The following is a 13,377-nucleotide window of genomic DNA, read 5'->3' as shown; positions in this document are numbered from 1 at the left end:
AGAAAATAAGGGAAGCTAATCTGTGAGAAATAGCAAGAAATAGAGAAAGTTGGATGTCATGGTAAAGATATGCTGGCACTCGGAATGAGTGCACTGAGAAAACAGATATAAGGCTGGTTAAAACAGTGAAAGGAAATATCATTACCCTCCCCCCCCCCCCACCAAAAAAAAAAAAAAAAATGTAAGGGAAGAGGATTCGAGAAAAACATGAGGCATAAGAAGTAAAGCATGGAGCTGAGAGTAATGTGAAGAAATGGGTAACAGGGGCCATATCATATGAGGAGGGGGGGGGGCATGGATCGGGCAAAATTGCTGCCAATTAATATTTGGACAAATGGGAATGTCTTGTCAGAATCTCCCCTTTATAAGATTAACTGCGAAGGGACAGTATATGTCGAAATGGATACCCTGAGAAATCAAGTCTCGAGTCTTAATGGATGCAGCGAGCCACGTGCATGGATGTATTCCCCGTCTGGCCCATTGCAATATGGATAGGAAGTCTCAACATCAATTTGTTTGATCATTGCTTTTCATCTGTCAGCATCTCGCTCAGACCATTGCCACAGGAGCCGGTCATCCAAATTGCATTGTGCATGTGCACATCTTCCTGGACTAATAAGATTCATTTTCTGATCATGTATCTTTATTTGATAAGAATGGCATATCTGCCATATTACTACATTCCTCTTCTTCATGTCTTTCCTCCCTCAGCTGAAGCAAGCAGAAATGAATTGCATGCTAAATGTAATGGTGGTTAAAAAACTAAAACAAATAATTTTATTACTGCAAGAATGCATAATATATGTACACATCCTGATTCCTTCACATATGCATATTTTATATGCATAATTATATATCATATATTTTTTCTCCTGAAGATGGAATCCATAAGCATAGTTCCATTCATACAAACTCATAAAACAAATGAAGTTATGATTACAGCATAAATATGGACATCTGTGTTTTTTGTGAGTACTTTTTCAGAACATCACAATAGTCATGATGTTAAGAATACTTGCTGATTGATGCTGGAATTTACATGGAATTGCATTTTGAATTTGATTTCAAGTGGAATATAATGAGCATTTCATCATTTTCAAAAAATCTTTTTAACACTATACAGGATGTCTGTGTAGCAGTCAGGGAACAGTGAACTACACTTCATGTGACAGTGGAACCACAATGTGTACCTGTAAAGAAGGCTTCATTGGCGCCAACTGTTCAGACTGCTCTGCTGGTTTCTACGCTACAGGGACAGGGGACTGCAGTCTTTGTCAGTGCAATGAACATGGGTCCATCAGCACTGAATGCAACATCAGGTTGGTTTCAAAGGAAAACGTATGTGTGTACATGTGACCTTTTGCCACAGAAGAGGGACATAGATACTACAGATAAACTTTATCAAATGAAGACAGTGAAACCTTTTGATCGTTTCTTTTGATTGTTTCAACTGAGTGGCAAAACTAAGGTAATTAATATTTGTCTGTGATACTGTATACAGCATATAGTGAGTCTATTTTTTCTGCAAACCGTGACTTCCCGACAATTTTGCAAATGCAAAAATTTCGCGATTGTGGCACACAAGAATAAACGGAGACATGTACATGTGCACGCTGCATTCATATCTAGATCACAGTTAGTAATTTTGCACGTTGCGAAATTCACAAATAGTATGTACCCAACTTGCAAAATTCATGAAAATAGAAACCTTGCAAAATATATGGCATAGGCCCTATACGTGTACAGTATAAGAACAGCCTACCAAGTTTTTGAAAAGGACTTGTTACCACCTGTGCTATGAACCTGTACCTCTTGAGTGATTCACATAGCTAACAACAGCTGAAACCCTGGCCAGTATTTACTTGCATTTGCATTCTTTAACTAGATAATACAGGCCAAAATTTAAGTAATTAGTTCCACCTAGCATGGAAAGTGTAGGCAATGCACTATAGGTGTTTTCAAGTATTCAGTCTGATACAGATTTGTTGGGCAGTTTGCTTTTTTTTTATTTCGAAGGTTGGAATAATCATTGGATATGACCCAAACCAGGAAGCCTGTATGTCATCACTAGGGAGAGCGTAATATGGCAGGTGGTGTAAAGTCAGGAAGGGCGGTGGATGACCTGTGGTGGAAGTTGTGGGGGCAGTGACACCAATGGAAGGATGCCACTGAACAGGTGTATCAGGGAATACCTTAAGCCCTGGTCCATATCAACTCACATTGTATGGCAATTACATCATATGTGCATATGCGCTAATTATGCTCATACGTTGTGGATAAACGGTAACCATCTTCTCCTCCTCCTCCCCCCCCCCCCCCCCCCCCCGACAAAGAGAAAACAAGGAAAATGTTTTGTGTATGTCTAAACTTGCCAGCGGGACTTCATGTTTTTTCAATATTGAGAACTTAGCGTTGAGCCTGTTAGAGCATATGTACTCTTTTTTACTCTGTCTGATATATCTGTTACAACAAAGTTCCAGAAATGTCCTTCAAAATAATCTGTTTCAAACAAAATCAGAGTACAATGTATTTGGGTGATCAAATTTAAACAGTTACATTTTTTATATTATCTATTTGTAGCCAAAAATCTTGCAAATGCACATACTTCTGTAGTTCAAAATAAAATGGTGCACCATGTACATGTGTAAGTAAATAGGTATCATTTGTATACACATTATATTTTATTTGGTGTTTAATGTAAAGCATGCACAATTGTAGATTCCATGCACATAGTCAAAGGGGAATGAACTCTGATTGAAGATGTTTTATTTACTAATAAAACCTCAATTCGCAAGAATTTAAATGGAAAAGGAAGAATACAAAGACAACAGTAAAAATGACTGTAAAGCTCGTGATAACTCCCCTGTAAACCAAGATCGCAGAGAGTGTCTCCCTACTAATGCTACTCCACCACTTATCCTTTGCAAAATCCCTAATTTCATATTTCATCGCTGGCTGCTAGTCTAGTTATGTTTGACATTATATGGACTCTGGATTTCGCTGCCAGCCGAATGTGACACATTGGATGGTTGGCTCTGAAGGGGATTCCCTCTGATATTTTTTTTTTCCTTCATAGGAGGGAGAGGGTTGGAGGAGGGGGGTGACTCACCCTGTGGTGAGCTACATATCCCTTGCCCTTGATGAACGAACCTGCACAGCTTGATTGGCAGTCAATTTGGAGACATTGACTAAGTGTTTAATGACATGAACTACAGGTGTATATTCTGAAAATTGTATTAAAAGTGAAACGTGGGTTTTGCTGTATGACCCGATGACATTTTTGTCACAGATTTCTTTTTCCAGTATATTTGTCATCAAGCAATATTGACCACATATATCAGTGTTCTTACAATCTGAAAACCATGTGTTGTGGTGAAGCTGAAACATGAATCATTTCCTAGAAAATTATACCTCTTCAAGATGACATACATGTGCTGTCTTCTCTTTTTCTGTAGTGATATTTGAACTTTTAACCTTTTATTTCACTTTTTAAAATCTCAGTCAAGAGTGTGTGATGGGTATGCATCCAAAGTTCCAGTTTCTCATGTAGACAATTCATTCTTGATGAAAGATGTTATAGCTGTCGAAAAGTGGTATATGTCATTGAAATGATGGTCAAGAAAAGACAAAAGGTTTAGAGTCACTTTGTGACCAGAACAAAGAGAGATGGACAGCAGACACTTATATGTCCATCAGCTGACCACTGTGACAAATGAATGGCAGGAAATCATAGGCACAAGAGACACAACCAACTAACCTTGCTGTGATCTGTTAAATCACCTATGACATCACTAGCAACTCAGGCAAGAATCATCTTAACATTGCCTTCATTTATTGTGGTCCAATTCAGGAGCATTTGCAGACACCGCATGTATGCAAGTCATAGTTTCAGAGTTAATTGCTTGCGTGCATCAACCTCTGAAATGGCAGGTGTATTAAGCATCACATCAAACACACAACAGACAATCAATCCGACTCGAGTAACTCAAGCGACTGATGTTTGTAGGAAATCAATGGTGATACACTGTGCCTTGGAATTTCGATAACAATTTTAGTTTCTTCGTAACTGTCTGCGTAATCTACCTTCAAAGAAATATATCGACTATTGCCGTCCTAACCTTATGTTAGTAGTTTGTGAGAGTATGGATATCAAACAGCCACTATGTTTTCTAAATACTCACTTTGAGAAGGACATAGATTTGGTAATGAAACAATTCATTTCTTCAATTTCACTAAATCATAAATATTTTTGATATTTACGTGCTGGTTCATAACCCCTTTCCTTCTCCTTCAAAAAGGCCTGTTATATGACACTTTCCTTCAAGTATAAGCCATGTTGGCTGCCCTTTCACATCCCATACAGTCTGCCCAAAACGTAATTTTTAAAGTTTTTTTTTTGAATGTCAATTCCACAATGCCATTGACCAAGCATGCATCCAATTTCACCTGTCTGCACCTTACTGGGGTACTCCTCCTCAGACCACAAACAGCCACTTGTCTTCCACCACTAAACGGAGCCTAGTTAGTGGCTGTTGCTGTGGTTTGGCATATCACCAGGGAAACTATCTAAAACACATCTTTCATGGCATTAAAGTTGTGGTACCAGGGGCCCCCTCTCTGAGCTCCAATTTTCTTCAAAAACCTGCCTTTCTAGTGCCAAAAGTGGTTCACCACAATTGTACCACTGGTTAACTTCTGTACAGATATATTACAAGTTCTTGTTTCTCTGCAGGCTTTCTTGATGTGTCACTTGTGGAGACGCCATGAGTGTCATGAAACTGATTCTCAAAAAATAATTATTAAAAAATGTCCAGACTTGTGGTCTGTGACATCATGTGATGTGTCACATGATCACACCCACATGACCACGCAGTGCGCTCACAGTTGGTCTGATTCCTTCTCAAAGTGGAGACAGAGGGGTGTGTGTCATCAGGGGGGTTAGTCACAAACAGAAGCAAAGTGGGGTCAGAAGGAGGCTAGATCGGGGACAACGGAGCAAGTGTCATGGAACTTCACTGGTTATGAAAGGGACTTGGAGAATTCCATTTGCTAAAGCCTGAAGCTGATTTTAAACTTCAATCTCAGCTGTTCTTTAATGTGTGTTTTTATAAAGAGGAAAACTGCTTCTTGTTTTTTTCAGCAGGAGTATCTATTACATAAAGCACTAAAAGGAATAAATTGATTGTGACAAATGTGGCCATGCATAGACTTCTTCAGAGACCAAGTGATGTTTCATTCACCAGTTTACCATGTTTTTAAATGGTCTTTACAGACTGTTCTTGGCGTGATAGTTTTTACGTGAAAAAATAAACCTTGTAATGTAGTAATGCATTTTGGTCAAAATGAAATATCCACTGCAGGCTTATTACAGGAAACCATTACTAAAGGAGAAAATTCAGATGTCATACACCTTTTTCATAGTTTTTGGTTTCTTATTTCATTGACTGACAATGAAAAATAAAAGACATTTTATTGAAGTAGGACAAGGAGTGATGCTTGAATGTCCTGGAGAGTTTCTGTTGGACCAGACACTAGATGTACGTTGCAATATCTTTGTCATGACTTGCAAATACTGTAATTTGATAATCTGGTACGGTAAGCTGCGGTTTCTCCTCCACTGGGAATCAGCAGGAGGACTAGGGACGGATGATCTGTCGTTAAGGTCTTTGCCAACAATGACATGGATACCAGAAACCTACTTAACCCATACCCAGCTACAGATATAATGATGTGCCATAGATGTCAAATTCTTGGCTGACAATGAAAGAGTTAAGTTTGTAAGATGACCATTAATTTTCTTCATCATAGCATAATTGCTTGATCCTCTTTTACTGACCAGAGGGAGTGTGTGGATGATCATCATTTACTTGTAACCAATATAAACATTACGACTCTGTCATTCTGGTCACTTTGTGCAAAACAAACAATTTCCCACGACGTCACACCTTTTTATTAGCTTAGTCGGAATAACCACATACATAACAAAACACTCCAGTCAGTGATATTTGAAACAAAAATCTCAAAGAATTCAGAACAAATTTTCTCTTTGTGACAGGATAGTGTCTAATTCAAAACTGTAATAAAATATGATAATTATGATCAACAACCTTCAGTACATTGGACATATGGTTGTACATCTAAAATCATGTAATATTAACTGTCATTCAGAATACCACATCCTAGTGATGCTTAACAAGTAGGTAACTAAAACACTCTGGTTAGCTATTGCCTTCTAAAGGCATGCAGTTGGCCCATTCTGTAGTCATCACTAAGGGTAACTTGAACAATTGAGAGAAAGGATAGATTGGAGGGGGGGGGGGGAGGAGGCTTACCACCTCCGCACCTCTAGACCCTGAATAACCTCAGGAGATACTAGGTGAACCAATGATGCTGTCACTCATTGAAACACAATTAGCTCTCCTCCAAGAGACAGGTGACCCTTACTTGATACATCTACAGTAATTAGACTAGTCTGCCAGGTCCTGAATCACAGATTTGCCATCCACATGTATCTCTGTCTTTGCTGGGAAATTCAATTTAGCGAAGAATAATCTGGACTCGTGAGACTAAACCATAAATGATTTGCAAAAAATTGCAAACTCAGTGTTCTCTGTCACATTTTTGTCACCTTGACATTCAAACACAGACATTGTGCGTTAATATGTGTATGTATACTTTGTTGATAATCATTAATATATCATAATTTTCATCGATGAAATAGTATTGAGTGTGCTGCCAAAGTAAAATACATACAACCCTACTGGCTGCATGAAAGGCAGAAGCAACAAAGATTTTTACCAAAACATAACGTTACAGCATATCCACGCACAGCCTTAATACTGATCTGGTTCATATGTTTTCTGTTTCATCATACTCTTGCAAACATTCATAGCATACATTTTGAAGGGTGAGTGGTTGTCACTTACATCTCAAATGCATGATAAGACTGTCAGTTGCTCTTGCATGAAAAAAAAAAAAAAGGATTAAAGAAATAAACCGCAAAAACCTATTCTCAGAAGAAGTCTAAAGATTATGATCATATTTGTTCTGAAGAAGGTTGACAGCATGTTCATGATTTACATCGACATTGAGGGAGCTTTACCAAATGTTGTCCCTGGAAACATGACCACAGCCAAGGATGAACACAACGCACGCCTCTTACATCACTCTGTCTCACGGCTCAGGATAGAGACTTAACTCTGTCGCTTCACAGATTTTATGATTTCCCTCTCAGCTGAGAACATCAAGGTGTCACTGGCTGTGTCAGTCATGATTTTTGGCACTAATTTGCCCTGCCATACTTGATTAAATTACAGAAACAAAGACATTTAGTGGCCCTATATGTGTAGTAATGATAATTACGGCATCATTCAGTGTGAGCAGTAATCCTAGATAAGGTGGCAGCTCTTTAATTAGTCAGTGAACAGCCAGATTCAAGGGAGATGCTCGGAAACTCAAACGATAAAATCAGAGTTTGACACTATTTAAGTATGGAATGACCAGCAGCTGTCCTCAACCAAGGTTTTTTTTCTTCCTTCAGCTAAGCTGCATGGGGGGTGATGTTATTGGTCATTGCTCCAGACTTTTATTGATTTGACAACGTGCACAGTGCTACACATTGTATGAACTGTGCTCTTATGGATGATAGAGTAACTATGATGTAGAATGCAATGCAAACAAGCACTGAATGGTGATATCTTTTTTTTTTTTTGTATATTGTTGTTGAAATCACAGGTTGTGAAAAGATGACCTAAATCTAAGAATAAATGGAAGACTCATTTTTTTAATGATATTTTAAAATTTCTTATTTCTTTATCTTGAGCATTTCATGAATAGACATGGCATAATATAAATTTTAATTATTATTTATCATTATTATTACATGTATACATTCCTTTTCGTATCTCTTGTGCAGTACTGGTGAGTGCAGCTGTAAGCCTGGCATTGGTGGACCCCTCTGTGACAGGTGCACCGATAGCTCTCACTGGTTGGATGGAGAGACATGCAGGCCATGTGACTGCACTGAATATTCTGCAAAATGCAGTGATACCAATGGTATGTATCATCCATCGATTGTTTAAGTGTTGTCATGCCATTTCTATAAACTGAGAAATGGTCTTGCTTACACAATGTCTGTTTGATTCCATAAACATCTATTGCCAGTCTAGCAAAACTAGCTTAGCTAGAGAAACTGAGAGATGGGAGTGGAGAGCAAAGAAAATGCTCAATACTGCTCAGCTATAATTACACCATGATGAGTGATAGAATTTGATATATCATAATTTCTATACTGAAAGAACGGAAACATTTGTGGCATGAAACTTCCATGAATTGGAGCCGACAGTCTTTTTTCATGGCATGAAATTTTTCGCAAACTGCCCCTGGCATTCAGTGCATTATGTACACAGAAACTTTTACATGCATTTTATCTTCACAAATTCTGGCTCCTTGTGAAATTCACGAAAGTTTTGTGCATGCGAAAATTTCTGGTTTTACAGTACCCATGCTGTGAAAGAAATACGATACAATGAAATCTGTTACTCAGAAATGACAAGGCCCTTGATTTCCTGCTCCCTCACCCTATCTGTGCTGGTTAGGAATTCAGTGATTGCCAAGCTCTGGGGTGATGGGAGTTTGTAGATGCAAAATTATGATAAGAACCCTCAGTGGTTTAAAAACTGGCAAGCTTTGTGCTGGTCATTCATAACAGGATCACTTATTAGTTATGGGTGCCACAAAACCTCCCCACATGATGATTTAATCAGTTTTGACAGCTTTTGATGCTTCATTGCCTTATCACTGTATAAATAAATTGCTAACACTTTTACTACTACAGTGTATATCAGAGACCTAACTAGTAGGGGTTATACCAAGTTTTTTACAACTGCAAGCTGCTTGAAAATGAAACTAAAACTGATTATGTAGCATGGTACTTCAAAAAAAAAGGTCTAGGTGACTTCTGATAGCATGAATCACATTTGTTTACATTTTATCATGTTATACATGTATGCACAAAAGTTTAGCCGGTAAATGCAATTGAGACTTTTGCAATTGATTTGTCATGCTGTTTGTCTTTGATTTTTTTTTGTGTGTGTGTTTTGCTCATCTCATCACAGCAAGTATAATGTGCCAGACATGCGCAAACTCTGTAAAAATCACCGAGAACTGCCCCAGAGCGTGTGGTCAAGGCTACTACAAGGACGGCGATCACATCTGTTCCCCATGCCCAGCCTGCCAGATGGCCGAACCGAATTCAACAGATCCCGCAACAGCAACCATACCGGCAGAATGTCGTAACTTCTCCCAGCAATGCCTGAGTAGATGTTCCCATGCTGCTGCAGATAGCGTCAAAGAATGCAGCACATGTCATAGCTTCAGTGCAATGTGGAATTGCACAAACATAGGTGAGATGCTGAGTATAGTTTGTGCATTGATAAGAACCACCCTTGCGGCCAGATGGCATGTCCTCATTTTCATTGATGCTGAGCAAAGTTTTATGTGGTGCAAGCAAAGTATAGAATTCTGTGAAATATCCCACAAACTTCTCCAATCATTATTTTGGTGGATCCAAAAGGGCTCAAGTGGCCATTCATTTCCATTCATCTTTGCACTGCACATGTACTTTTAACTTTTTTTTCTCAGTTAAAGGTAAGCTTTTTACATTAGGTAGGCCTATACAATACGTTTGTATAGGTATAACAAAAAAAAAAAAACCACACATACACACACACACACACACACACACACGCAAACATCATGTTATGCATGGGTCATGAAAAGCTATATAATGATATTCTATGTTGACAATGGAGAGTCTTTGCCATACTCATTCCTTCATTACCTAGCCCTTCTGTGCCGGGGACTATTGGAGGGTGTGTACAATGCTATGGGGTTTTTCTGAGGCAATGGACACTCAAAGCAAACAAAGGGTTAAGTCCACCAGCATGATGGTGATGTCTGGTAGAGTCCAGTCCAGTGAGCAATGAAGTCACCTGACAGGCTCAAAACAAAGAAGCAGTGAGTGACCTACTCCTTCTCCCAGGGCAGGGCAGACTTACTTTTAGATAGGTGGTACCTGTCGTTGTGTGGACCAAAATCCCCTTCTAATCCACCCTGTGAGTGTAAAAACCAAAGTCTGGCAAAGAACTGAGTATGCCTACCCAACAAGTCAGCAGCATCTGAAAATAGAAATTAGCACCGCAGAAAAAATATGGTCCATGATTCACTTCGAGAGTAGTTTCAGTGCCTGCAACCAGTGGTGATAATCCACCATGCTCATAGCATAACAAGCATGGTATTTTTTCTCCAATATAGAATACACAATTCCAACTGATTGACAAACTTTCCTACATCAAACATAGATAATTTCATCGATTCGATAGAATACTCAAGTGCATTAGAAACTATGAATAACACATTGCTATCACTAAAAAAAAAGAAAAAAATAAATTACTGTCCGGTTGCCACCTATGCCAAGTCCACATTAAACAGCAAAGCCAATATGTTTTAATGATGTTTACGCACAACATAAGAATACAGGATGATAATTCTTTATTCTTGACAAGAATTCTTGTCCTGATCAATATATATTCAAAAGTCTCTATTGTAAGCTTGTCTGGGGCAGAACATTTTATCCAGAAACATAAGGACCCCCTTGGAAGCTTGGACCAATCAGTGATGGAGGAAATGAGTCAGAAAACTGTCTGGGATTGGGAAGGGCATACTTCAGTCCCTCCCATCAACTCTTCTCTCATAGTGTGTCCACTATCCCATCTCCCACACACAGAGGCTATATAAGGTGGATTGATCCTTTTTAGACATCAGTAATTTGCTTGAAGACTTTCTGATGTGCTTTCTAACTAAATAAGCACACAAGTTGTCAAATATGTGAAGCAGCTTGGCATGAAGTCCAGAGCCTGTGTTTCATTTCTTCTGACATCATATGCATTGTACAAAGAGACTTTACTGATGTCATTTAGCAAAAGGTATATCAACCTTCTTGCAGAAACCTCCATCAAAAATTTGGGCAGGTGATACAAATCTTCTGACATATGATTGGTAATTTTGTTGGCATTCCAGTCAAAATATGGCCTGTAAAGGGAACTGTTCTAGGGCATTTTAGATTGTATGATGCATACATAAATTGATGTGATTTGTCTATCAATTTGCATAAATTTAGATGATACTGGAACATGTTTAATCAAGTCTGCAGCATGTCTTAATTAGTGACACAAATATGTTCATCATATGCCAAACTGCAAGTTGAATCAGCAGTCTGCATTGATCAGACCAATCAATTATCCTAGGTCATGCAACCCTCATTCAGCAGGTGTCAGGTGCTGGCATACAGCCAACTCACCTGCTCTGTTTCTAATTACTGTCCACCTCATGCCAAGGGGTTAGACACAGTCCAAAGCCACCGTCTCCCCTAGTCGTGGAGCGTGGTAGCGGTCAACTTAATCTCAGATTGTAGGCCTATGTGTCCCCCCCCCCCCCCCCCCCCCCAAGGAAGTGACCCTGAAGTTATATGTATATGTATGGATCCGTAAAGCATCTACTTAGAAACGATGCTCTTCAGTCCATGCTATGGTACTTCCTAATAGGAGAAAGAACTTTTAAGTGGAAACAAATTCTTTTATCATTGCCGCATGAACATGGAACAGTTAAAAAACACCTACTGGACTCCTGGCGGAAGTCTACTCATGGTGGTCGAACACATGAATGAGTCCTCCAGAGGCTGTTGCCATGGGGACACACGCTTTTCTGACACCCGGTCCTGGAGGATACCAGGGGTAGATGAGTGCCAGCTAAGCACCTGTCTGTCAGCCTCAATCAAATCTTGAAGAAATAAAACTAGTGAGTCATTGCCGCATGAGTTTGAGAAAACACTCCTCTCTCTCCTTTCTGTGTCACTGGCCGCTGGGGTTCACCAAGGAGATGAGGGGATGTAGTCAAGGTCGTGTTTCTCCAGTTTCCATGCGATTTATTGCTGTTTACATGTCAATAGAGCTGACGGTTACTATCTGCATGGTGATAGGGTAACAAGATTGATTTTTTTTTTTTCCTGAGTGTCAACAATTGATGTTCAAAATTCCACCTGAAATCTGCATCACTTACTGATGTTGCTCATCAAATAATGTATAATAGACATTCTCTTCCAGCCTTTTTAATCCCAATTAGATAGCCTTGTCAAATTAATGGGATCATTCTGTTACCTTGATATGCACTTCCTAAGGAAAGAGCGGCACGGCCAGAATGAATTTATTAAGGTTGTTATGAGGTCTAACATGAATGGCAAAGCAATGAGTGAAGAGTTCAATGTAAATTAAATTCATGTTATGCTTCATGTTCGTAAAAATCCAAACTAGAAATGTTACGGATAGGCATGAAAAGCTAGAACTCACATCATGGAATCATTACCACAAGAGCATTAATCACCTGTTCACTAAGTTATTAACGTGGGTGCGAGGTATAGATTAAGCCTGGGCATGTGGTTTTTACCTGTCAGTCACATCTACTCATCAATCCCAGGCAGGAGAGATATGGGATAAGCCCATGTGCAAGTAGTCGTTCGGTGGGAAGGAAGCTGACGAAATGTTTCACATCAGTCGGACCACGATTGTCTTATCATTGATTTCAACACAGGCTTGTGTTATAGGGAAATGTCCGGCAAGGTGAAAATTTTAGTCGGAGATTCGAAAGAGAGATGGGAGGGGACAGTTTGACGAACAATGAGTAATTCTTAAGGAGGGGAAGTCTCCCCTTGGGAGGGACTGTGGGGAGAGTTGGTCAGGAAATTTTGCCTAGGGCATCCCACAGTCACTCCACCTTGAAATAATCCTCAAAAGATGGCCAAACCCCTAATATCCTCAAAAGATGGCCAAACCCCTAATATTCTCTTCCACACTCACTGCTTATCATCCCTGCTATCTGAAAGAAATAATTCACTGTTCCCCAAAAGGAGTCATAATTACAGTGAGGACATTGGTATGCATTATGGTAATGCAGGAACAATTAATCCTATATCTTTCTTTCACCCTTCGTACAATGTATTTCTTTTTACTGTTTATACACATAACATTTCAAACAAAGCAGTGCGTTATTCAAATTGTTGTTAACGTTATGAAGTGATTCCCCATTTTAAAAAAAAAAAAAGGATCATTCCACACTGTAAATTGGCGCTTCATGTAATTTTTTTTTCCAGCTTCCATTTTTACCAATGGGAATTGATATGCCCTCTGATTTTAGGCTGTGTAAAATAACTTTCATCGAATAAAAGATGTATTGTCAAATATCTTCAACTTAAACTTACTTGAGTGATGGTGTCTAAGATTTTTGCAACCCTGACTTGACATCATTACACAACAAACTAGTTTA

General features: G+C 39.1%; 1 protein-coding gene and 1 pseudogene across 1 annotated transcript in view; one reads left to right on the top strand and one right to left on the bottom strand.

Annotated features, from left to right (window-relative positions):
* LOC139744709 (uncharacterized) overlaps nt 1-13,377 on the bottom strand; it is a 69,491-nt pseudogene that overhangs the window by 6,932 nt on the left and 49,182 nt on the right.
* The window catches only part of LOC139744710 (uncharacterized), a 51,421-nt gene that overhangs the window by 36,389 nt on the left and 1,655 nt on the right, over nt 1-13,377 (top strand). Inside the window, exons 2-4 of the mRNA XM_071655133.1 lie at nt 1,124-1,319; nt 7,916-8,055; nt 9,117-9,404. Of these exons, the coding sequence (XP_071511234.1) occupies nt 1,124-1,319; nt 7,916-8,055; nt 9,117-9,404 (624 nt within the window). The remainder of the gene's footprint in view (nt 1-1,123; nt 1,320-7,915; nt 8,056-9,116; nt 9,405-13,377) is intronic.

Source organism: Diadema antillarum, unplaced genomic scaffold (assembly GCF_040938485.1).
Source record: "Diadema antillarum isolate AM-2024a unplaced genomic scaffold, OU_Dant_1.0 seq00001204_RagTag, whole genome shotgun sequence".
Taxonomy (NCBI): Eukaryota; Metazoa; Echinodermata; class Echinoidea; order Diadematoida; family Diadematidae; genus Diadema; species Diadema antillarum.
The sequence above is the reverse complement of the archived record's forward strand: the minus strand, read 5'-3'. Positions and strand labels throughout refer to the sequence as shown.